General features: G+C 39.5%; 2 protein-coding genes across 7 annotated transcripts in view; one reads left to right on the top strand and one right to left on the bottom strand.

Moving 5' to 3' along the window:
* LOC129766985 (protein charlatan) overlaps positions 1–27,332 on the bottom strand; it is a 127,770-nt gene that overhangs the window by 13,992 nt on the left and 86,446 nt on the right. For 2 of the 6 annotated variants that reach the window (XM_055767583.1, XM_055767581.1), the window contains exons 2-6: positions 14,771–15,287; positions 7,029–7,967; positions 3,066–3,264; positions 2,801–2,965; positions 2,079–2,411 (exon numbers count right to left, since the gene is read on the bottom strand). In XM_055767583.1, coding sequence (XP_055623558.1) covers positions 2,079–2,411; positions 2,801–2,965; positions 3,066–3,264; positions 7,029–7,967; positions 14,771–15,236 — 2,102 coding nt within the window. In that variant the 5' untranslated portion in view covers positions 15,237–15,287. Of the gene's footprint in view, positions 1–2,078; positions 2,412–2,800; positions 2,966–3,065; positions 3,265–7,028; positions 7,968–14,770; positions 15,288–22,154; positions 22,403–27,332 lie in introns of those variants that run through there. The other 4 variants (XM_055767582.1, XM_055767584.1, XM_055767585.1 and 1 more) reach the window with 4 other exon arrangements.
* Positions 5,997–7,041, top strand: LOC129766987 (uncharacterized). Its single transcript, XM_055767587.1, has one exon. It carries the CDS (start codon positions 6,071–6,073, stop codon positions 6,989–6,991), a length of 921 nt encoding a protein of 306 aa, XP_055623562.1. The 5' UTR covers positions 5,997–6,070; the 3' UTR covers positions 6,992–7,041.

Here is a 27,332-nt window from a genome sequence, read left to right as displayed (position 1 = left end):
GGTATTCTATTGACGGAAGAGGGGCGGAAAATAATAAAGATATTCAGTGAACAAAAGTTTTCTTATTGAGTAAGTGGTACGAAATTTCTCTAAATAGTGCCAGAAATATGGGATATAACGACCAACAAATGGGAACACCAAAGTTACTTTGCGTCTTAAAGGTCGAATAAGACACGAATATGAAACACAAACTCCTGCGTAACTTGAGAAATAATAAAGCACAATTTGAGATGTGAGGGTTTTTTGGGTATGAGAAATGTTTCTATAATGGCATGACACCCCTCTCTCCTCTGGAATGGAGAAGGGGTCCTATAAAAATATTACACATATTTCAACCAAACATGACAATTGAAAATTTTCGAAAAACTCTGAAGGAAAAAGGGAAAATTCGAAAAATTAAATTCCCATATGTTCTACACTTACATAGCGACAAGTGCTGTTAGTCCATTTGATGTTTGCGCTAGCGAAATTGATCTTTGTTCGAAACTGGAAATGGATTTTAATGTGATGAAACGCACTCCTATATCTCCTTCTATCTATACCAAAAAAAGGATCACCGGATGTGTTGATAAGAGCAGAACTCGAGGAAGGAATTGTCCGATTTAAGGCTGTCTTTATTCTATCATATTTTCTGTATAAAACATTTATTCCGTGTAACGGAGAAACATGTTATTTGCAAGTGGTTGAAAAATCTTGAACGAGAATTGTGTTTGGAAATAATCTTATATTATAATGATGAGTTTTGTTAGAAATACTAGGAATTTTATAGTAAAAGGTAAATCCAACGGGGTCGATTAGAAGATCAATCAATGAACAGTTCTGCGATTGGACCCATTAACTTGCTCATAGTAAGAAAACGTGGATGTTTAAAGGTATTGATAACAAAACACAAACTTTGGGCGGGACGAAGTTTGCCGGGTCAAACATATATAGAAGGTGTATTTGCACATGAAGTAGAATTCTGATTCTACGCGTGCGTAACATGAGCAAATTTATAACACATGCCAATTGGGGCTCTTTTGGTATTAACCCCTTCCCGTATTATTTAAGTCGTCACACATCAAATAATTTCACTAGCCTGCTGAGCGTTCTAGCGCCCTATGTTATTCAAGTACCCACGAGTGAGACTCGATGTTGTACGGGAAAGGGTTAACAAGTTCTTCCGCACAGTAACTCGATGTTGATATTTCCTTAATATTATCCTTCGTTGATCGAATTGTTCCACACATTTACGTTGGAGAGCCTTAATCCTTCTCTTCGTTGGCTGAGGCATTTTGATTGAATGTAATACTTTCCCGTTTACTATTTTTGAAAGCATAGGCAGCCGTGGCAGTGTTCCGAGCTCTGCAATACATTTTGCTTAAACAATGTTGAAGTTGCTAAAACATTATAGACCCATTAAATGTAAAAATAATAATTGTATTGATATCAACACAATTTTATGTTATTGATTTTCATGACATGAAACGGAATTATATTTTATTGAGTGGTTTTTATAGCTGTTTCGATGAAGATGTCTGGCATCAGTGTCGAAAAAATAACGATGTTTTCACCAATACATACAAAACCATTGCGGAAAATTGAAAAATGAAAATTTAACTTTCAGAGCACTAGTTCGAGTTTTCCGACATTTTTCACTATACAGTGCGACGGCAGATTAAAATTTAATATCTTGTGAGTAATCGATTAGAGTTTGGTTGATATTACTTGATGGGAAATGTGCGAAAACGATCATTTTGCTACGCACTGTTTCGCAAAATTATTGATTTTCGGGCGAGGGGTGAGGGAGGGAGATGAAAGAAATGAGCGCCATTGTGGCATCCATTTGTGGCATCCTTCCACCTTCACCTTAAATGGGCAAAAACAAACGATTGAACCAAGATAACAACACTAATTCTAAAACTCTAGTCAGTGAATACTTGTCAAGAAAAAATAAATTGAAAAGCAAAACAAAACGATCGCTGGTATACAAGGTGTAGAAACTTAGGATACGCACAAACCAATGCTTATAGCAAACAGAACGCAACAAATAAACCAGCAACTGATCTGATCATCAAACAACCGCTCGCACTAATTACCGGGCATAGTCTTCCGAGTCGCTTCCGTCCGCCTCCAGATAGCTGAAAAGAAGCTCAGCTCCTCGCTTCCGGTTTACTTTCGCTATCCAGTGGTGGGTTTGCTGTTGATGTTGCTGTTGTTGCTGCTGCTGCTGCTGTTGCTGGTGATGGTGTTGGTGGTGTTGAGGGGCGGCCACCTGTCCAACCCCTCCACCTATCCCGTTTCCCGAACCAGCGCCAGTAGATGCCAGATGCTGGTTGATCGTATCGATCAGATTGGAAGCGTTGCTGTTGGTCAATATGTTCCCGGTGGTAGTCGTTGCCGTGTGGTAGACATTAGTATTGGTGGTCGTCCTGACGGCGGGAGGCCGTTTGTGGATTGTGCACAATCGAAGGGCGGGATCGCCGTTGGTCAGTGGTGTGTTGTTATTGTTGTTAGTGGGATGTGTCATGAGTAGACAGTACGAGTTGCATTACGTTTTCAAAGAGATTGGGAACGATTTCTTTAAATTATTAGTTGGGTTAGATTGTGAGTTGGAAACATATTTTTTCATTGAAAAATTTCGAAACAAACTAATGCCAAAATCACATCGGTGCTGCTCACACAAAGAGAGAGAAATTATAATCATGTCCAAAACGAATTAAACGCAACGAAACTGAAACCAATCGCAACCAAACTCACAAAATAGTCTACAACGAAAGTATTCAACACTAGAAACAAGCGCCAACAAAACTCTGCTCACCCAAACGAGTTCCCACTGGTGTTGTTACCATGGAGGTTATTCGGGACGAATGTATTTCCCAAGTTCCTCAACACATTCCCCGTCCCAGCGGAAGAGGTGCCCCCGGTGGTAGTGTTGATCGTACTACCGGAGCTGCTCTTCGCGGGTTTGTTGGTTTCATGGGGGCTAAATACGTTCAAAAATGTTTCTGGTTAGTGCGGTAGGTTCTCTTAAGCCTAAAGTTAGATTCTATATGGACTAAGTGAAAGTGGTGTGGTGTACTTACTGGGCTTCCAGCTGATGGGCGTTCAGTTGCGCTTGGTCTTCGGCGAAGAAGTTACACTTGTTGCACGCCTTTTTGTTGTGAACTTTGAACACATGCGTAGCTAACCGCTCCGAGCGGGCTGCCTTGTAGTCACACAGCATACACACGAAGGGTTTCGTATGGGTGTTCAGATGACGTTTGAGACCCCAGTTGTCGGCACCTGGAGAAAAAACAATGGAAAGAAGAAAATTTGTATCAGTTATGTTGTTACAAAATGCGATGACAGTTCTTCCAGTGAAAATCAATCAACTGTGATTGTGATTTGATCCGTTTAAAGCTTAGAAAATATATATTTAAAATTAATTTTGCCCCCCCCCCACTTTGGAAAGGGGGAGGAATGTCTATCCAACATAAAAACATTTATTCTCCCTAAAACCTCCACATGCCAAATTTGGGTTCGTTTGCTTGATTAATTCTAGAGATATGCAGAAATTTGTATTTCATTTGTACGGACCGAACCATCCTCTCCTAAAAGCCTCCCATATGAGGAGCAACAGGACAGGGTTAAATCGTCACTGGGTTTGGGCAAGGTGCTTGAAGGTCGTGAAGGTGCTGCCCAATTTAGTGTGAATCCTTGAGGGAAGCGATCTGGCGTGGTGGTAATATCTGTACCTCACATGCTAAAGGTCAGTTCAATTCTCACTCCCGACATTCTTCCAAAAAGGAAAGTAAAATTTGTCCACGCGGCACCACATCCAACGTTTTATGGTCAGGCGTACTGTCATTTGTGATCATGAGATGTCAAATTTCTGACGCACCTCGCTGACGAAGGGCTCATCGTTGACCGTAATTCCGATGATAGGAGTATAGCAGCAGGTCCGTATTTCGATAATCCCTGAGTAAAATAATTCGATTGTATCGTAAGTCAACACCGTCGTGTCTGCATCTCTACACTCTGTCCAACTGCTATAACACCAGGACCATGTTGTATAATCAAAATTTCACTAATAATATTAGTCTTGTAACATAAAACTTGTAGATTCCTGTTGCATAATGAATCTAAAAGTACAAATCTACAAGTCTAATATTACAAGTTGTTTGCACTAATATTATTAGTGTTACATATTACATATTACAAGTGAATGTTGCATAAACAAAATACAACAGCAAATTATTAATTTCAACTTGTACCTTTTTCTCCAACTGCGAGTGGAACCGCAATTTCATTTACAAGTTGATTTTTTTAGATGATCGTTTTTTTGTTCGAATTTTTCAAGTGCGGAAATATACTGTTTCAAAGTTTTAGATGACTCGAGTAACTGAAAAAGTTGCACCGAAAATAAATTTCACTTTTCATCATGAAGCTGATTTTTTGCAGCGTTTCGGAATTCGGGCTCAGTTCACGTCTTTATCGTGTAGGTCTTGCTACTAACAATGTATGTGATTGTGGTCCAGGATGTCATAATATCGAGAATGTTGTTTGGTTATGTAAAAAATGCTGATTTAGAAGTTCGAAAGTGTATATTAACGCATATCTGATTATGATAGCTTGAGTAGTCGCGATCTTAATATAATGTTCCCCATAGAAGTCTTCCTTAGAAGCCCGTTTCACTTCCTCGAATGCACCCTTTTCCCTTTCCTATACATAAGTAGAACTTAACACCCAATGAGAAAAATGATAAATGATAACTCCTTGTCTATTTGTGCATAATTGAATAAATAGAAGAAATGGGTAGTAATGGCTTAATGGTATTTTTGTGCACATTTTTAAACAGAATGTGGTTCCGGATTCTACCACGTTATCTCATCTAACCCGTAAAGCAGGGGTTTCCAAATGGTGCTCCGCGGGAAATTTGTGCTCCGCGAATTTATAGCAAATGCTCCCACTTGAAAACCGACCTCGAAAAAAAAACATTCTTTAATTTAATTTCACTTGGCATATAGTGAAAATATTTTGTTCAGTCCGGGTCAAATGTAGTGTAATTGTAATGCATAACCGAAATAGAGTTGTTTCCAGTTGGTTAATAACAATGCAAATAGGATTTGTTTTATTGACTAAAATATGCAGATGCTCCGTCAAATGTTTTTGATATAAAAAGTGCTCTGTCATAAAAAAATCTGAAAATCCCTGCCGTGAAGTTCATACAGGAAACAGTTTTTTCTAGGGCTTCCATTTGATGTCTCAAAAGAGAAAAAAATACAGTTTTTGAACAACGAAAAAGCTCAACTCAAATGCAATTACTACACACAAACACGGTTGATGAACTCTAGGCCGCAATTTCGGAGACATGGGGAAATATCGAGAAATCGTTCTGCATAATTTGATAAATAGTACGCCAACACTAATTTTCCAGCATATTAACTGAAATGGCAAGGTTACCAATTATTGACATGTAAATCTGTCAATTGTTTTTAATTTTTCATTGTGTTATAAACGAACATTACAAATTTTGAAATGGTCTCATAAAAGCTGAACAGCTAAAATGATCATATCTAAGCCCAATAAATAAATAAATGACTCTCTTGATCGAATTTAACGTTAAATGTACTCTATTCTAAGCATTCAACAATGTAGAAACATCTTGTTAAAATTCTAATTGTTTGTGTTACAACAAAGTATATTGAAGGTGGTCTTGTAGAAGTTGGCCAGAGTGTAGATATAGGCGCCACGGATGCTGCAGTCTCCAGTGGCGTTAACAACGGATGCACTCCCTGTGAGTTTCCCAGACCTCAATCTTTCGGATGATCGGTACTCGTAGACTCGTAGTCGATACCGGCACGATGAACTTGTCCGCGGCTGCTTCGTTTTGTCTAACCCAATCGTCCGTTTGTTTCGCACTTCTCTGCCTGTTCCGTATACCGCACACACTTTTTCTTTCCTCGTCCTTCTGCTGGTTTAGTAGCTCGTGCTTTATAGCGTGTGGGACAGTAGGCTATGCTTTCTTCGTTGACAGTTATAAATATGAAATAAACATTATTCCCGACCTTTTTAAATTCTAGTTCAAGAGAACTCAAGCGAAATCCACATGACGGATGACCGTGAGCTGCCACGATTTCTGTACCGGCTGACCCAGGAAATAGTTACTTCTCGGGATTACACGGACAACAACATAAACAAAATTTGCGACAAGTACTGCGCCGATTCCGCCTATCCGGACAAGGAACGGCTGCGCAGACTTGTGCTGGAACTCAAGCGTAAGCTCACAATTGGTGCTGAAAGTCTTCCCCAAGGGTCAGTGCAACAGGTGCAGTTGGAAGATGTCCCCCATCACTCAAGCTGTCCCAAGATCCATCAAGAATCAGTGCAACATGTGCAGTTGGAGGATTTCCCCCACCGCATCAGCTGTCCCCATTACAGCAGCGCCCAAATGGTGACATGTCCAGCGGTTGAAACCCTCTCTGACAAGTGTGTCGGTACACAGTCTTTGATTTTCCCGACTGTAAGATCTCTGGTGAATGATGAAACCCAATATCAGGAGCAGTTGGAATCGTACCATACCTTCGGAAGTACAAGCGCGTGTAATATGTCAACCTGTACCGCGTGCAGTCAGGTGCCATCGAAACACTCAATTGAGGATAAAAGCGTTCGAAACCTATCGGAAGAATCGGTCAACTTGATCGAACAGTTGCTCATGAAACATGCCGGGACAACAGAGACCAGCTCGAGTGAAATTTTACTACGTATGGCCGCTGCGAATCGGGCACTTCAGGCTGACAGTGGACGCGGGAAGTCCCCTCATCATCCGTGTGATCAACCGGCGGAAGACGCTGGTGGCAGTGAATGTAGAAATTTGGAGAGGAAATTCACCGCGAGCGGAGGGGCAAACAGTGTCCCCATTCTTAGACAGGAGCCGGAGGAGGGAAACAGTACGCCATCGACAACTTGTTGTGGAACGAATCGAAAAAAAGGTACCCACATGCAAGGGAAACAACGGAAGCAAGTGTAAGGGCATGAATTGATGAATAAAAAAAAGTATCACTTACCCGACCACGGACAGTAGCAACAGGTGAATCGTTTTTCGCCCTTCAATTTTTTCACATTCGGCTTCTCATCGGTGAGGCTACTATCGGAGGTGTTGTTCGTAACGATGGTGCTTCCTTTCTCCTGCTTGATGGCAACAATCGGTGGCGCCGTGAGGATCTGTTGTGACGATTGGGATTGTGGCTGCTGGGCCGGATGTTGCCCGTGATGGAGGGCACCATTCAGTGTGCCGCCGCCGATATCATGATTGTTTGCGTGGGAGTTGTGCTCGATGATGGCATGGTGCGTAGGAATGGTGATTTGGGTGGGGAAGGTTGCCGTTGGAATGTTAAGAGTGCTTGCCTGGACGGTTTGAGGTGTCTGGGGAATTGCCGGTTGAGTATTTGCTGCGGGAATAGCCGCGCTGTTGGTGTTGTTGTTGTTATTATTGTTGTTGTAGTAGCTCTTGGAACTGACGGTCCGTCGAGTTTTTGCGATTTCGTATTCCATGTCTCGATGCATCCGCAGGAAGTGTTTCTTGACGTGATCTGCTCGGTTGAACTGCTTCAGACAGGCGTAACAGTGGAATGGCTTTTCCTCCTTATGGATGTTTTCGTGCCGCGTAAAAAGATCCCTCCGATCCGTGGTGTACGGACATGAACTACAACCGTAGCGCTTACCGGTTGGAGCTCCAACGGCAGCGGATCCAAAATTTCCCTTTTTATCCGACCCGGTAGTCTGGGGTATGTTTAGAGTGCTGCATCCGTTGGTCGTTGGGGAACCTTCCTGGGGTTCGATCTTAGGTTTTTTGAATCCTTTTTGGGAATACGAACTGGAGGAATGCTTGCCACCAGTGTTCCACGTCTGCTCGCTGGGTTGTTGCTGCTGTTGCTGCTGATCTTGGGGATGAGTCTGCTGGGTTGGCTGCCAGCGTTCGTCGTTGTTCGCGGCGGTGGAAATGTCTATGAATGAATCATGAAAAGAAAGAGAAAAAATACATTAGTTTCTTGTGACTCCAGCCGTGGTGCACCCTTCTACCAAACCAACGTGATTGGACATATAGGGGAAAGTCGTGAAAGACGGACACCCCTGTATAATTGACAAATTAAATTTTTATTTTAAACTAGCTGACCCGGCAAACTTCGTCCCGTCCAAAATTTATTTTTCGTTATCACATCCACGTTTTCTTACTAAGCGCACGTTCATGGGTCCTATCGTAGAACTGTTCATTGATTGATCTTCTAATCTACTCTTTAATATTATTTTTTATTATAAAAATTCAGTACTTTTACCAAAACTCGACATTATAATATTAGATTATTTTCAGTTATGCAGAAAAGTGTCTTTCAATTGTATGGCAGCTCCCCCTTAGAGGGTGTATAACTACCGTAAAAACATTGATTGCACCCTAAAACCTCCACATGCCTAATTTGGTTTCATTTGCTTAATTAATTCTCGAGTAATGCAGAAATTTGTGTTTCATTTGTATGGCAGCCACACCTTAGAGAGGGGGAAGGGGTCTCGAATTATCATAAGAATCTTCCCCGGCCCCAAAAACTACTACATGCCAGTTTTCATGTCGATCGGTTCAGTAATTTCCGAGGCCATAAGAATCAGACAAACAGAAATCCATTTTTATTGATATAGATTTACTGTGTACACATAGCTGGCTTTCTGTTGAAATTGTAAAAAAAAAACAAAAAAAGTAATCTACAAAGAGCAGCTCGATGTAAGTTTTCGCCTGCAGAAAATAAGGTTCTCATTATCATCAAGTAAATTTTTGGGGTATTTTTCGTTACGTGAATGTTTTACCATCATTTCTCTTTCAGTTTATCGAATCAGCGGTGAAGTTTTCTCAAATATTAATGAAGTCGGGTAATACGGACACTCCACCGACAAAAGACAAACATTTTGTTTTGAAAACAGTTTGATTATCTCCTCCTTCTTTTATTAACAGATGCCCACTAACTACGTTTGCAAGTGCGTTTTGAAAACGTAATCCGAATTTGTCATTCCGAATGCCGGAAGCTATTTTAGACATGAAAAAATGAGAAAAAATTACCAGCCCTTCTAGGTGATTTTAGTCCAGCCTTTCTGTTAGATCATTTTTCAGGCATATTTGAAAACCTCCAAAACTTATCGAGTACATAAACTTGAATTTTCAGTTAGTGTCCATCTTTCCCTCAAAATGTCCGTCTTTCCCGTCACAATCTTGTTTTTTCAAAGATGCCGGACACATTTAATTTTTATAAATTTCTGCCTCAAAGACAAAGTTTATTATAAAAAGAGACCTGCACTATAAATTTGTGGCGAGATAGCTATATATATCACCAGTTTTTAGATTTTTTGTATCGTACACGAGAATTACTCACACAGATAAAACAGCGTGCATAATAACGGTATTATGTTCATAATATCTAACAAATTTATAGACTTTAATGAATCAAATCCGTTTTCCGGTTATTTTTTTTCACAGAATTAGCTCCAGGAAAAAACTAAATATAAAGTCATAACTTTTATTGTGTTTCAATTCAGAAAACACGTGCATTTTGCTCATCAAAAAGGTCGAACAAACAGATGCTCCTCCTAGAAATTGATTAACATAAAGTTACATGGACGATTCAAGTTCATCAATGTTGCTGTTGAATATTTCTAGTATGATATGGAAGTGCGCATTAAGGATATGGAGGAATATGTACGAAACAGAACATTTTATTGATAAAACTTGCGAAAAGTTTTCTTCAAATTTGAACAAAAACATATCGAGTTGCATGCTGTTAGGTGTCAAAAAGGCATACGATGCTGGGTTTTAAGTCAGTCGTATCAAACTGCAGTAGAGAAACGTTGATAAATCTCATTTTTCATTGCGAATATATAGAAAAAATATATGAAATCGTTTAAAATTTCTACATCCAATATGAGGCTTTTTAGGAAGAAATCCATTTCTCACTAATTTACAAAAAAATTAAAAATCCATACAAATACAGGCAATTTTGCACGCAGTGGTGCATACAAGTAAATACTAACGCTAACGCGAGGACCCTTATAGCATACCTGGTCACTGTCCAAGTACTTTGATACCAACCAGTGGAAAATTCCGCCCACTTGACATAGTATATTGAATTTCACAATGGCTACCTTTTTTTGATAAATTGTGTTTGGTATTTTTTATAATATTGTATGTGTAACCAGTGCACCGTGGGGAATCTTTGGCCATCAGCCAAAAAATAAAAAAAATGCCTGAGCTATTTCGTAATATTTTTCCTTTCTCGTTATAATATTCAAGTGCTTAAATCTCAATATAGCAATTTCATGTTTTCATGTGACCTATCTGTGCAGAAAAAAATTAACGATTACTGTATCGATATAACAAAATGTTACGTTGATCTATACTCTTGATACTATATGACTACTGTTATGCACAGAATTTTACTACATGGCTATTCACACCGCAATATTACCTATAGAAAGAATTACCGAAGAGGCTTAGGAGAAGGACAATATGCAATCAATAACCAATATGGTCAAAAACATTTCACTCGTAAAAATAGTCGTTAAAATACTAATCATAACATAATCAATCATCTTTATATCTCCATATATCCAATAGTAAACACTTATTTTGAAAAAGAGAAAAGTGATTGTAAAAAACTTCCAGATGAAGTACAGACAAACCTGTTTTTGTGCAGCCCCTTTTCGCATGATTCCTCGTTTGTGCGATTTTATTATGATATCGGGTCTTGAATCACACAAACTAATCGAACAAATAATAATATCGCTCCTAAACAGTCACACAAATGAGAAATCGCACAAAAACAGGTTTTCCTGTAATGTTTGCATTGAAGAAAACAATTGTTAAATCAGGAAAAGATGACGATGAATCTGATGGAAGTTATGAAGAAGAAGAAAAAGATGATGATGATAATGATTGTTTCAATTTGTAATCTAAAGAAATACTTTTATATTAGCTGACCCGGCCAACTTCGTGCCGCCCAAAATTATTGTTTTGATATTAATTTTTTAGAACAAATTTCTAAACTCTTTCTCACCAGAAGATTGTTCTATGGGCAGAATACAACAATTATAATGAAATGAAGACGGCTCAAAGCGGACCTTTCCTTCTTTGAATTTTGCGATTAGCAAAACATTTGGCCTTCCATTTTTATTTATATAGATAGAAGATATAGGAATGCGTTATTCCGCCTGAAAATCCATTTCCACCTTCGAACAAAGATCAATTTCGTTAGCGCAAACATCGAACGGACTAACAACGCTTATCATGATGTAGTTTTCGAACGAATTTCGATTGGAATTCAATTTTCCGAGTTTACCGGAAAATTTTCCGAGTTTACCGAAAATTTTCCGGTTTTTCTCTCCGCTCCGCTATCTTGGCCAAGACAAATACAACAAAATGAAGACGACTCAAACCAGACCATTCCTTCTTCGGGTTTTGCACTTAGAAACACATTTGGCTTTCCATTTTTATTTATATAGATAGATATATAGAGAGAAGATATAGGTATGCGTTATTTCACCTAAAAATCCATTTCCATTTTCGAACAAAGATCAACTTCGCTAGCGCAAACATCGAATGGACTAACAACGCTTATCGTGATGTAATTTCCGAGCATATGGGAATTCAATTTTCCGAATTTCTCGACCTTCCTTCAGAGTTTACCGGTTCTGCTTTCCGCTACGGGAAGAGACGAATACAACAAAATAAAGAACGCTTAAATCGGACCTTCCCTTCTTCGGGGTTTCCGCTTACGAACAGATTTGGCCTAACATTTTTATTCATATAGATTTATAGTAGAATTTGTTTCATCCATAAACTAAGTGATGTTTTTTTTTCTATAGGGAGGACGCCCAGTGGGGTTGCTTATGATCAAAAATCATAAAATTATATAAAAAAGTGTGTTAAAAACTAAAAATACTATGGGGGGAGTGTGCCATAAAAATTCCCAAAACATTGGATCACGTGCTTTCTGGACGGCCCCAAATAAAAAATGGATGCCAGATTGGTATTCAGCATTCCGAAATTATGCGAAAACCACGAGACGAGCAAACCACTCGTCTAAATATCGATTTGGGAGTTAACGGATTCAATATACTACATGGGCTGAGTACCGGGATTTTCCAACAGATGACGCCACTAATAACAAGATTCATTTCGAGAGGTTCATCTGTCACTAGCTTATGTGTGAAGTTTCATGACATTTCGTTTATTTGTTCACAAACTACAGTTGTTGAAGTGTTACTACCTGAGCATTCGTATAGAAAATGGGAAAAGAGGAATATCGTATTTTAATCAAACATTGTTTTTGATAGGAAAAACTCCTGAACAATCAATGCAGTGGTTGACGAAATGTTATTCCACTTCTGCTCCTTCGGAAACAACAGTTAATCGATGGTGGTTAGTAAATTCAAAATGAGCCGTACAAGTACCGCAGGTGCACCTCGCTCTGGCGGGCCAAAAGAGGCTACGAATCCAGAAATCGTAAAACAAGTGCATCTACTCGTTTCTAACGATCGTAAAGTGAAGTTACGCGAGTTAGCTGAGGACGTAGGCATTTCAAAAGAACGAGTGGGATACATTTTGCAAGGCATTACGGAAATGAAAACAGCTATCCATGCGATGGGTGCCGCGTTTGCTGACCGTCAATCAAAAACAGCAGCGCGTTGATGATTCAACAGCCGGTTTGCCGTTGTTGAGGTATAATCAAGTGGACTTCTTTCGACGTTTTGTAACAATGGATGAAACGTGGACCCGTTACCACACTCCTCATTCCAATAGGCAGGAAGTTTAATTTAAGGAAGTATTAAAGCTGTTAATTCCCAGGAAAGAGGTACCATCCGACGTTACACTCGGTTGAAAGCACTGCGTGCTGAAGCATGTATAGCAACGAATATTGCATTAAGATTCAATTGATTAAAAAGATGGATCACCATATCTATGACATTTTTATAACGAAGGTTCTCGTCTGTTTCCCCATCCAAGTAATTATGATTACTGGCTTGATTATTTCTTTATACTGAATAATCACGAATTCAGACAACTCGCACTCTCTTTGCACCACATCATTTCTGCATCTTTACTGGGGTGTAAGTTTAGAATTTCGAAGACGAGAACGTTATATTTGGGGAGTAAGGATTCGAGCATTAATACCTCTGTCTCGGTTGAACGAAGGGACATTACAATCACTTTCGAAAGATTAACCCATTTCAGGCCAAGCGTTCGAAAAATCGAACAGCAACTTTGATCATTTTTCTTGGCTATGGAAAGATACCATATGGTAAGGTTTCGGCATCAAATGATAGCTCAATTTTTTAGCTATCACTTACCATCAATTTCATTCAATGTTGTATAACTTTATTGGACAATAAATTCGGATTAAAGCAACTATGTGCGAAAAGTACATAACCTCATAAACCTAATAAAAAACAAAACCTTCTAAAATGCAAAAAAAATGTAAACTTTCTTACAGTATTACTTTGGTAAAAGAACACACATTGTGATGTAGAAAAAAAAACCCATTGGATTGAACCTCCTGCAGCATCATAAATGTAGGTTTTAGCCAATGTTTTTATTTGGCGATTTTTCGGTTTTTTGTCATTTTTCGGAAAACGGAAGGACGGAAAAAAATAATTCTTGAATATTTGGGTTTCTGTAACGCCAATAATGAAAATTACACCAATGGTATTCGTTAAAAAAAATTTATGCAGCTTGGTCGTTAATGGGTTAAAGGTGTTGCTTGTTATTCATTGACCCAAGAACTTTGTTCCATAGCTCAAAAATACACAAATTTCATGTATTGTTCTCGCGTGAACAAGAATGAATCATGAATCACCTTATCGGCTCTTTTCAGGGTTACAAAACATTCGACTAAAAATTTATTTATAAAATATCGATATCGATAAAAAAAAAATTAAAATAATATCTGAAGTAATCAAAAGCGAATTGATTTTTTTTATTTTTTTTATGGAAGAGTGCATCAGTGAATTGTTCGGAGCGTGTTCGGATTTATTGGTGTAAAGATGACGATGTTTTGACTTTTAGACGCTTTTTCAGGCTCTCAGACTTTCTTAGTTCTAGCCTTAAAAAAGGCCAATTTGGAAGTCTATGCTAAACCCTCAGCCTTGTGAAGGGCCATTTGGAAAGCCTTGTTGTCGCTGCCATTTGGCTGCCATCAGAATGACAGATAAATCGTGAATGGCTTATTGGTGACTTTTTTCGTAGAAGTAGCACTTTGACAGCGCATTTCAAGGATGTTAAGAAAGTATTTTTCAGTGGTCAGAACTGCGTTCTTCGGTGGAAAACTGAGGATGAAAAATTATTCCGCAGTGGTTGCTGTTGATACCGCTATCCTATCACAAATCCGATTTGGTTCGGATTGCGTAGTCTTACGTGTTTATGAACCCTCTGAAAAAAAGATTGAGTACCGTTGGTGTAAAAATTCCATTGTTGGAATTAGGAGCACTAATTAACGGAATTACGAAAAATGATATTTTTGTCGGTTGAAATTAGGACCAAAAGGTGCAACATGTTTTCCATCATTATAGCATGAATGCAGCAACGCTCTCATCTGTATGTTCATCAGTAATGGAAAAAATTCCAAGCAAGTAACACGCTTAAGAACATTATATACGCACAAGCAGTAATTTTTAGAGTATACAAACGTTATAAATTGTCCTGACTGAACGGTATATGGGTACATCACGGCATATTAAGTTTGTTTCGATACATCAATGTCAACTCATTGGGTACCTATTTCGAACTCACTTGTGCTTGGTTTCGTGGCAACGGCAACTGGGAAGTTCACCGGATTCAATATGGCACCTGGTGGAGGAAATCCGTTCTGCATTAGCGCGGCCAGTCCGAAGGCCGTCGTCAGATGATCCTCCGATTTGAAACTGTTGAGCGGCTGTTGCTGTTGTTGTGCTTGCTGCTGATGCTGCTGGTTTGCATTTTGCTGCTGATCGTTCACCGTGGTGGTTTCGTAATCGATTTGAGTAAGGCTCCGATCGGACACCAGAGTGGTGAAGGAACGCTCACCCCCTTCGGGAGCAGCCGGTGCACCGGTTGCCAGCTGTGCCACTTGGGCCACCTGAGTGTTGTGCGGGTATAGGCCATGGGCGGATTCCTCCCCGTACAGCTTCCGGGTGATCTCTTTAAACATGTCCTCGTACGCCTCAACCCCGGTGGGCTGAGACGTTGGGATGAGCGTGGTCATGCTGGACCACTATCCTTTTTGTTAGGTTGTGCCAATCGGAGTGGCAGTTATCTGAAAGGTAAACAGAGAGGAACAAAATTGTTAACATGCTGTCAACAGACCGAGAAGCACCATTCCTGGGAAGCACAAGGCGTGTTTTCATTCATAAGTTTTGATAATACCACCCCAGCACGGATGTCCCCGCTGAACCAACACAAAACACACGTGGTGTTCCAATGAATCCGTAACCCCCAGCATCGTGGCGGTAGCGAAGTTTCAACGCCATCATCATCATCATCATCATCGTCATTTCAAGCTGAATGGATGATGTTTAGTTTCTCGTTAGGTGGTGGAAGGTCGGCCACCCACATAGACGGCAGTGACGAGTGAGAGTAGCTGGAAAAATCCACCCTTCATAAGAAGCGCCGACCCGCCGAGTTGTGGCAGTTGTGTGAAACCTGAGGAGCTTCGCGCCCACTTACAATACGTCCCATGATATTTAGCCTGTTGCCCACACAGTTGGGCCATTTTTATTCCTCCCTTCGTTCCGCACGCGCCGCGACAGTAGGCCGCAGCACAAGGGGGCAGTGAGAGTTGCTTTTTTTTTGGATGAAACTCCAACCTGTTGCTGGTTTGTATGTTTCCAGGCCGGTTGGTGATTCAGTGCTTTCTTCCGAAGTGCGAATACATAACTTGATTTTTATCTAACATACAGTATTTAAATAAAGTTTAGGATAAGTATCCGTCTATTTGTATCCCTTTTTAAAATTTTTAGTACTTATAATTTTCTGATCAAATGTGCTTGAAATCGTACTTATCTCTAACAAGTAGTTAGGTCATGCAAAATTTAAAAAAATCAAAAACTCTATCCAGTCAAATATACCCAGATATGCTTAGTACCATCCTGTTCTGTACTACGCTGTTCCATTCACCGTGTCGAATGTAAACATTATATAAAGCTATTATCCCCTTATTTGGAAGGAAGTTGGTGTTAGTTTTTATCTCGAACAGCAACATGAGGCTGGGCGTTGTCATGATGGAATTTTGTCGAATCATGTCTGGTCGCATAATCTGGACGTATTTCGGCAATAGTTCGCTTTAAACGGATCAAGTGTTGCCTGTTGCCTGTTGTTCTCTAGATTTCAATTCGTATGGAACATAATTTCTTTACTTTTGGATGTATCTTATAGCATGTCGAGTTACTCTCAATGATTTTGCAAGCTTTGTTCGCACTTAACATGAATCTTGATCGACAATGTCACGAATGACGCTTTTTGTTTTCAACACTAAAATAACCACTTTTAAATCGTCCAAAACATTTCCTACAAAATCTATACGATGGTGCAGAGTCACCATTAACATCAATAAGCATTCGATGCGCTCCAGCTGCACTTTTCTTTCAACGGAAACAGAAAAGCAAAAGTTCCCGTAAATGGTGCTTATTTACAACGAAACTCGACATCTTCAACGCAGTAAACATTAAACTTGTTGTGCAAAACACAAAGACTTGTGAGCAATATTTGGTTTCCCAGTCCAAATTCGACACACAAGTTGTTTACTCGGCAGTTTGTTTCGTGAATTACCGGTATCGTTCGCAAAAAAATTGCCGATTTTATCACTAACGTAGGATTGCTGACATCTTCACTGGTTATATAAATCGGTTAGAAGTTGATTGATATTGGTCAATGAGGGATTCGCGTGAGAGGGACTCACAAAACATTTGGACATAGTTATTAATGAAAAATGTAACAATGCTGAACTGGAATAATGTGATACTGTTGAAAACGAAGTGACCCGTATTCTATGTAACCAGGTTTATCTCTGCACAATAGGTTATAGGTCCACAATCGGGTATTTTTCGGAGAGAAGAATGATTTTATCTAGAACATAAGACGACTGGAGTACCCACAGGATACTCAACTCAAGCGTTGTAGGCAGTAGTCTTAAATAAGTCTTCCCGGCATCGAGCGCTTTGCAGTAAGAGAAAATTCGGCTATCTTTGCTAGTTTGCTATACAAACATTTCTGGGGCTCGAAGCCCTCTGGACCACTGTGTAGCCGAAAGGGAAGAAAGATGGAAGACACGAAGCCGTCAACGCCGATAAGGATCACTAGACAGTGCCAAAAATCATATTGCTTCTTGATCCAATTAACTATGTCCACTTCAAAGAGACACTAATGACATGAGAACGTTGGTAGAAGGTGGAGAAAGCTTTCGAGGATTCGTGTGGATCTAATATCTTCTGGACGGCTTTGAACCAAGTGATACTGACTATACAGTTTGCAGTCCTAGAAAGTCACCATCAGTCGCGAGGTAAATTTTATCAGTGAGAGTCTCACCTGTCTTATCATTGAGCTTGGGAGCAGCAAGACGATCATTATTTTGAATGATAACAATGCAGTTTCATGGTCAACAACAGTTGGTGTTCAAGTAGATTTGCCACCCGATCTAGATCCAGTTCAGCGGGATTGCGCCATTCTCATCTGAGGCTAGGAACTCAGACGCCGGTAGACGATTCGACCACGCATTAGTAATCAGCCGCGTGCAGACTTCGAATGTTGGAAGGTCATTTGAATTCGAACGAACAGTTACCAACAGATGCCAACCTTCCTGATTTTTCAAGATTGGCATCCTGATTTTCAAAAAATGATACTGATTTTTCCTTATTTTTGTACTTTTTATATTATCAGAAAAAAAAATCCATAATAAATAAACTAGGATCTTCACGAAAATTCTTCTGGTAAAAAGCTGTACATAACTTTTTATGATACATATTGCCAGTTGTAAATCGACTGGACAGCTCATATTGGGTTGTCCGGAAAGTTCGTGACGATTTTTGAGAAAACTGAAGCATTTTTACAGACAGATAAATGCACAATTTTGTTCCACAATCATTTGCCATCTTTCATGTAGCTTAAAAATTTTATCCACCCAGAATATGTTTGCTTTTACATCGAAAACTATTCACGGTATTTTATATGTTTTTGCCCTTGAGAATTTTGCAAGGTTCTGAACCTGATCCAAAAATAATCTGAAAAATGCAATAGCCGGTTACTTCAGCTGGTGGAAGAGCCCTTCCTAGCCCGACTCCGAAATAATTTGTAGTGTGGTCAAGAAGACAAAAAAGACACATTGACTAATTTTGGACTTAGTTCTGGATCGTTCTGCTTCTGGATTGGTTTAATTTGTCCACCTGTGAGTAGCACTTCTGGGAATGTATCGACTAGTTGCTTGGTAGAAGCTCATAATCCAGAATTCTTTCCCAATCCCACCACAGTATATCACACACAGGTAAATCACAGGGTATTATTTTCTTCAGGTAAATCGGCTTTGAGGTTAGCCAATTTTTTCGCTTACCAAAAATTTTCAGCCGCTCAATACTATTGTAAATGATAAATTTTCATTACCCGTCACGATTTGCTTTAAAGCGGTATTTTCATTGCGTTTTTTAAGTGTGTCGCAGACCGTGATGCAATCTATTCAAGTTTTTTTGGTCAAATTCTGTGGAACCCATGCATTGTAACGATTTACGTAATCAAGTTTCACCAGATCGACAAAAACGGTTCTCGTATCACGAGTATTATTCTTGGTCAACGTTTCGATTTGGTATTTATCTGAAGCGGCTTCCCAAACAAGTTTATATAGATTATTGAATCTTATTATTTATAAATGTTCCATATACCGTTTGGATGTGTTTAGATGTTATTTGTTGCGAAATATAACGCAACTTGTATCATTTTTGTTTAGTTCTACATAATTTTTAGTGGCAAACATTCTTTCGTTGTTTCCGTTTCTAGTCTATTCTTTCAATCTTCGATTTATTAAGATCGAATTGAGAGAAAAGTCGTTCAACCAATGTTGAGGAATGTGGAAGAATTGATAAGCATGGTATAGACTCTTCCAGAAATGGAAAGGCAGAGTGTTCCCGGAACATTTGATCGCAAATATTTTTTTTCAAAAACATGCAGCACTACAGTCAATTACAGAAACATCTATATTCAGAATTTATCTGCATTCATAGCTCATATTTTGGCATGAATACTTACTAACCAAAAATATTATGCATAAAAACCATCGTTTAACGTGGAAGGGAGTGATCTGCCACACCTTTGCATAATACAATTCTGATTGTTATTAGGCATTCGCTAACAAAATGTACACGTGTTTTATCAAACTTTTTTAATTTGTTTTGAGAATAAGTTCGTTCTTCCAGATTAGAAATGAGTATTATGGATCTATAAAACATGTATGGTGGGACAGTTATGCGTAGAATATTAACGTGGGACAATTGAGCTTGATGTTGTTTATTTAAAAGCTAGGAACAAACAATAACTTTTTTTGTGTTTTTCTGGAAGATTAGGCATGAAATAATCGTTTTATGAAAAATAGTGAAAATTGTCCAAAAGTAACTTGGGACAACTATGCGTAGAACGGCAGTATAGGGGATAAAGAAAATAGGTTCCTATCGCCTAATCTGTTGTCGAGTTACCAGTTTAGCTTGAAGAGTGAATAAACTGAAATCATGCGTTACTGAGAAAATCCACGGTCGTGAAAAAGAATTATTTGATTTCGTTCGATTCAATACATTCATCTCATTCAAATGCTCGTTTTAGCGTGAACCCGGATTTGTGAACATGGATTTTTAGGAATTGTAGATAATAACTAATTTTAAAGAACCTAGCAATGTTTTTTTATGACGAATGGTAGTTTTTGTTATTTCTGTCGATTTCACTGTAATCTTGTACAAATAGATCTTCGAGGTCAAGCATGGTGGAAAACGATGACGAATACGAGAAACGGCTAGCCATCAAGCGATAGGAGGTCAACTGGGACTGAACCTACTCGCCGGAGGCTCGCCACAGTTGGTTTCGAAATCTGTTCGCACCGGCTGCCAAATACAATCTCTCGATCGACCATATGGATGCTGGTATCAAATTGACAAAGGGAATGTCACCACAGACTGAGGAGTTAAAAGAACAAATGGTCAGCTTCCTGGTAGGGTGCCCAACGCACTTTGCCCAATGTACCAGGCCAGTCGTCTTGATTGTCGTCAACCAACTTAGTCGGTACAACACGAAGCGAGTCATTGACAAGCCGTGAAGCAGCTAATGCGGTAGCTCAGAGGGACATCAGCGATGAAATTGCGGTACTCCAAATCTGCGAATCCGAAAATAATTGTTCATTCCGACGCCGATTGGAACGCTGACACGGATGACCAAGAGATGGCAAGAGGTAACCAACCATACCTTCATCTACGTGTGAGGCAGAGTACATGACTTTGTCCGCGGTAGTATCGGAAGCATTTTGGCTGCAAGGACTCGTGTCTCAATTCTGTGGAAAATAGTCAACATGTATTTTGTTTGGTGTAATCACATTTTACTTGGGTGAAACCTATTCTGGGACACACTGTATAATCTAGAAAAGCTATGATATGCTATGAAAGCTGTGCAGATGTTCATTATTTTGAATGACATGATGATCACCCAATCTCAAAATTTATAAAAACGTTTCCACAACACTGGCCTATCTCCAAGATAACCCGAGTACCGTTATCCACCCACCGATGAGTTTGTTTTTGGCACACCAGTTGATTGAACCAAGCCGCCCCAGAGTAAAAATACAGATCACGTTTGATTAAAGACCGTGCGGCGGAGCAAAGTTTGAACACCCACGCGCATTTGGCATAACGAGAGAGAGAGAGAAAAAGCGTACGAAAACCCAGACCCGACCGCGGAAGCTCGCCTAGCAGGCGGCCCCCCACAATCACGATACTAACTAATGATGGTGGTGATGATGACGATGAAACTGCTCCACCATGACGACGCCGACAGTCGGTAGCGGCGGCAAGACACGCACGCGCCCTCTCCCCCCCCCCCCCCCTTCGGAAGTGGTTATTACAACAACAGAGCTGGGGTTTTAACGCCCACTCACCCAAAAGCCACCCACCGCCTAGGCTGTAATGCGCTCCAAATCGCGCGTATTTTTCTCACTCTGTATCCATCTCACGCGGCTCTGTCGCCTCTCGTGGACAAACATTCGCGCACTCGGCAGGCAGAGTGAGAAGGGTACGCGGGTGGGTGACGCCGCGAACTCGTTTTCATGCGACAGTTTCGTGGGTGTTGAGCGCGCAACAGTTGGCTGTGGGTGTCCGGATGCGGTGGGGTGACAAGGGGAGCGTCGTATGCGGACACACACATTCATATATTATTATATGCTTGGTGTTGATTATGAACTTGAAATTTTTTTGAACGAGTTTCGGCCTGCCGCTTGGATGGTGGATGGTACCCACAAAGTGCGTAAACGTTGTAAATGCGGACGGTTTGGGTGGAGTAGGTCGAGACTGGTCCATGTTTACAAATCTTATATAAACGAGAGATATGGTGCCGCTTGGGAGGCAGTGATTTTTACGTCACACGGATGGAGTGGTTTTCTAGCAATTACTTGCGGATGAGTATTGTAGAGGTATTTCACCTGTTCAGCCTAACATCAATCGGACCATTTTCATTGTTACAAATTAAGGATAATGCGGAAAAATTTCTGAAGCATTCACTTGTTCTGGATCAAAGGTCTGTATAAACAAATTTGGCATCGAAATCTCAACTAAAGAACTACACGAATCAATGCGAAATTGCACGCGGTACTGTTCCTCCACAATTAAACCACAAAATAACAACAGTTTGACCTTTCCCCGATTCTCACAATCCTCCTCTATCACAAACACTTGACACGGGCACTCTTTTTTATGATTCATCGAACCAATTCAAACGCTTTCGGCGCCCCCTCCTGAGCGTATGTAATTTATATCTCTCGATTGAGTGGTGTACACCTTCGGAGTCTTCCGGGGCGAGCGAGCGAAGCTCGAAATGATTTTTTATGTTCGATTGAGACAAAGAAAAATCGATAAAAGTGCAATTTTCGAAATCCCAACAATTTGCTTACTTTTTCACAAAAAGCTCGTCACCATGGCCGCCGCCTGGCAGAACAGAACGATCCGACGTTACACGGCGACACCAATTAGTCACATTCTCGACAGATTCAGCCATCACAACAAACCAGCTTCTCGGAATTACTACTATTGCACCAAACCTAGGAAGGCAGCAGATAAAAAGAAGATGAAGGAGCGCCACGAAAATGAACCGTGGAAACTTCCGGGTACGCGACTAACTTCCCCCCGTTCCGGGGAACGATTGGCGTGCGCGGGTCGACTGCAGTCGCCCTCGGAACCTGCGTGCTGTCCCGGAGAGTAAAACAAAAAAAAAATGAAAAACCGCTGCCCTAGCATTCCACACGGTGGTGGTAAGGAATATTTATTGACTCATACAACAGTTCCGTGTTCGGTGGGGGAGGGAGCGAGATGTGGAGTTGGCCAGATTGAATGAGAGAACGAGAGTAAGAGAGAAAGAGAGCGGCTACTCGAGTAATTTGTGTAGTTGTCGTCTGTGGGTGGGTGGTAATTCTACCGAGAGCGGCGTTTTAAACGACGGGATAGGGGTTGACAATTGTATCTGTGCACACGGCATTAACAAGAGAGTGGGACTTCATTCCTAAGAACGACTACAACTGTATTAGGAGTTTATCAGGACGAGACCGATGGCAATGGCGTTGCTATCGTGCTACAGTTGTTTATAAATTATGAAAATCCACTCCATTTTATAGCGTGGAAAAGCATCATAAGCAGAACTACGGGTATAGTTGATCCGGTCGCAATTGCCTTTCATGTTTTGTTAATAAAAAAGTCAGGTGTGTAATGTGTAAACATAACCGGAAAGACTAGACCAAAGGCTGTCAATTTAAATACAGGTCGGACTCAATTATTTACAGATTCAATTATATACGGACTCGATTATATAATATATGATTTGATTATATAAAATTTTGAACCCGATTAGATACAGTTTGTTTTCTTTTTATATTTCAAACTTACTTCAAGAAAAAAAAATGTAACCTTTCAACGTTAAGGTGAAATTAAGGTGGCTATTATATGTACAAAGAGTTAAAATCGTGATTTTTGAAGATTTTGCTTGAATTTTCACCAGGAAGTGTTTATGTCGATATTGTAGCGAAATTAAGAAAAATAGAAGTTGGTAGAGCGATTATAGAGCTATAATTCAATTTATAGAAACAATCAAGTTTAATATGAATTTTTAGGATAAAATTAATAATCTGAACCGATCGACATGAAAATTGGTATGTAGGGGTTTTTGGGGTCGGAGAAGATTCTTATGATAGTTCGAGCTCTTAAAGGGGGGGGGGGGGGGGGTCAGGCCGGGGGGCGGTGTCTGCCATACAAATGAAACACAAATTTCTACATTACTCGAAAATTAATCAAGTAAATAAAACGAAATTTGGCATCTACAGGTTTTAGGGTCCAATAAATGATTGAATAGTGGTTAGATACTCCTCTCCCCTCTCTAAGGGGGAGCTTCCATACAAATGAAACACAAATTTCTGCATTACTCGAGAATTAATTCAGTAAATGAAAGCAAATTAGGCATACGGAGGTTTTAGGGTGCAATAAATGTTTCTAGGGTGGTTAGACACTCCATTCCCCTCTCTAATGGGAGCTGCCATACAAATGAAACACGAATTTCTGCATAACTCGAGAATCAATCAGGTAAATGAATTTGGCATGTGGAGGTTTTAGGGGGCGAGATACATACATACATATATTTGGCATGTGGAGGTTTTAGGGGGCAAGAAACATATCTAAGGTGGTTAAACACTCCTACCACCTTTCTAAGAAGGAGGGGGGTGCTGCCATAGAAATGAAATACAAATTTCTTCATAACTCGAGAACTAATCAAGCAAATGGAACCATATGGACATATGGAGGTTTTAGGGAGCAATAAATGTTTCAATGGTGGTTTGACACTCCTTTCATCTCTCTAAAGAGGAGGAGGGGGAGGTTGCTGAACAACTCGAGAACTAAATAAACAAATGGAATCAAACTTAGCATATAGAGGTTTTGGGGATCGGGAAACGATTCTATGGTAGTTCGACACTCCTCCCCCCTATCTAAAATGGGGTTCCCATACAAAGGAAACACAAATTTTTGCATAACTCGAGAACTAATCAAGCAAAGCCAAATAGAGCCAAATTTGTGATATGAGGGTTTTAGGGTATGAGAAATGTTTCTATGATGGTATGACACCCCTTCCTCCTCTGGAATGGAGAAGGAGTCTCATAAAAATAATACACATATTTCAACCAACCATGACAATTGAAAATTTTCGGAAAACCCTGAAGGAAAACGAGAAAATTCGGAAAACTCAATTCGCATATGTTCTACAATTACATATTGACAAGCGCTTTTAGTTCATTTGATGTTTGCGCTAACGAAATTGATCTTCGTTCGAAAACGGAAATGGATTTTATTGTGATAAAACGCACTCCTATATCGCCCTTTATCTATATAAATAAAAATGGATCGCCGAATGTGTTGATACGAGCAAAACTCGAGAGCGGAATCATCCGATTTAGGGCTGTCTTTATTCTGTCATATTTTCTGTATCAAACATTTATTCCATGTAAAGGAGAAACATGTTATTTGCAAGTGGTTGAAAAATCTTGAACGAGAATTGTGTCTGAAAATAATCTGATATTATAATGACGAGTTTTGATAGAAGTACTAGGAATTTTATAGTAGAATTTTATAGGTAATTTCAAAGAGAAGATTAGAAGATCAATCAATGAACAGTTCAGCGGTTGGACCCATGAACAGCGCTTAGTAAGAAAACGTGGATGTGATAACGAAAAATAAATTTTGGGCGGGACAAAGTTTGACGGGTCAGCTAGTAACACAATAAAAATGACCAGCTTTTAAGTTTTTACTTTTTACAAAATGTTATTCAAATCCACTAATTTAGATGTTCTACTATTATATCCTATACTAAACTTTCTCATCTTTCGAAAGGAAGCAACAGAAACGTTTTCCGTAGCGTTTTTTTAATGTAGAGCCAGTTTGAGGCGACAAAGTTCGAAAGGGCTGTAACTCTGTCATTGTTGAAATTCGAACATATGGGTAGAACGATTGTTTTTCATCGAATATGATCGTCTTTATTTTTATTATTTTTTTCATGTGAGAAAGGCGTTTTTTTTACTTTGAGGGGATGCATAAAAAATTAAAATATGTGCACAAAAAACGAATAAAAAGAAATCCGAGACTGTTTACAATCGAGTCCGCCCTGTATATTGTTTTATTCTAATTTGTTAGAATTTTTCAAATGATAATGTGACTTGTGCATGAAGTAATATACCCGGAAAATAAATTAGTTGACTGGAAAAATTAACTATTTATGAAAAAAATGTGATTCTGAGAAGAAACACTTTGGTGTTGTTGGATATCAACTATCGTTGGTGGCGCTAGATTCGATTTTTGTTGGATTTTGATAATTTTTTATTTTATTTTTACACAATTTCTCAACTCCTTCTCATTTTCGTTTGGGTTCTTCGTCTTCTTGGTTTGTTTTATTGAGAGTTTATACTTAAACTCTTTCGCTGGGGATGTTTCGTTGATGATGATGTTGTCTTAAATTATACAGGCTTTAAACTTTTTCAGTTCATTCGCTTCTAGCTTCGAAAACGACAATATAGAATTACTCTTCCAAATTCGTTTTTTCCTGCAATCGCAGGTACTGTCGTTGGAGAACATCTATCATTTTGATCGTTATTAGGTGAGTGAGGTTAGACCTCGAACATAGCAGCCAAGTTTCATGTCAAGCGAATGAACGTTCAAACAAAACAACATTTTCTTCGCACAAAAATTGACGTAATGCGTTTTCCTTTTTTTAATTATTTAGATTTTCGTGCTTATTAGACAAATTCAAAACAAAATGAGTAATTTTCTCTCTCTCTCACTCTCACTCTCTCTCTCTCCCTCTCTCTCTCTTTCTCTCTCACGCTCTCTCTCTCTCTCTCTCTCTCTCTCTCTCTCCATACCATGTAAGCTAACGCCCGAATTGCATGGAACAATTCTACTCATTGCATTATGATATAATGAGAGCGGGTAAAATCGGAAAAACCTAAAAAATAGAAATAGAAAAATAGATAATAGAAAAATAGAAGTTGGTAGAGCGATTATAGAGCTATAATTCAATTTATAGAAACAATCAAGTTTAATATGAATTTTTAGGATAAAATTAATAATCTGAACCGATCGACATGAAAATTGGTATGTAGGGGTTTTTGGGGTCGGAGAAGATTCTTATGATAGTTCGAGCTCTTAAAGGGGGGGGGGGTCAGGCCGGGGGGCGGTGTCTGCCATACAAATGAAACACAAATTTCTACATTACTCGAAAATTAATCAAGTAAATAAAACGAAATTTGGCATCTACAGGTTTTAGGGTCCAATAAATGATTGAATAGTGGTTAGATACTCCTCTCCCCTCTCTAAGGGGGAGCTTCCATACAAATGAAACACAAATTTCTGCATTACTCGAGAATTAATTCAGTAAATGAAAGCAAATTAGGCATACGGAGGTTTTAGGGTGCAATAAATGTTTCTAGGGTGGTTAGACACTCCATTCCCCTCTCTAATGGGAGCTGCCATACAAATGAAACACGAATTTCTGCATAACTCGAGAATCAATCAGGTAAATGAATTTGGCATGTGGAGGTTTTAGGGGGCGAGATACATACATACATATATTTGGCATGTGGAGGTTTTAGGGGGCAAGAAACATATCTAAGGTGGTTAAACACTCCTACCACCTTTCTAAGAAGGAGGGGGGTGCTGCCATAGAAATGAAATACAAATTTCTTCATAACTCGAGAACTAATCAAGCAAATGGAACCATATGGACATATGGAGGTTTTAGGGAGCAATAAATGTTTCAATGGTGGTTTGACACTCCTTTCATCTCTCTAAAGAGGAGGAGGGGGAGGTTGCTGAACAACTCGAGAACTAAATAAACAAATGGAATCAAACTTAGCATATAGAGGTTTTGGGGATCGGGAAACGATTCTATGGTAGTTCGACACTCCTCCCCCCTATCTAAAATGGGGTTCCCATACAAAGGAAACACAAATTTTTGCATAACTCGAGAACTAATCAAGCAAAGCCAAATAGAGCCAAATTTGTGATATGAGGGTTTTAGGGTATGAGAAATGTTTCTATGA

The sequence above is a fragment of the Toxorhynchites rutilus genome, chromosome 2 (assembly GCF_029784135.1).
Source record: "Toxorhynchites rutilus septentrionalis strain SRP chromosome 2, ASM2978413v1, whole genome shotgun sequence".
NCBI classification, from domain to species: domain Eukaryota; kingdom Metazoa; phylum Arthropoda; class Insecta; order Diptera; family Culicidae; genus Toxorhynchites; species Toxorhynchites rutilus.
The sequence above is the reverse complement of the archived record's forward strand: the minus strand, read 5'-3'. Positions and strand labels throughout refer to the sequence as shown.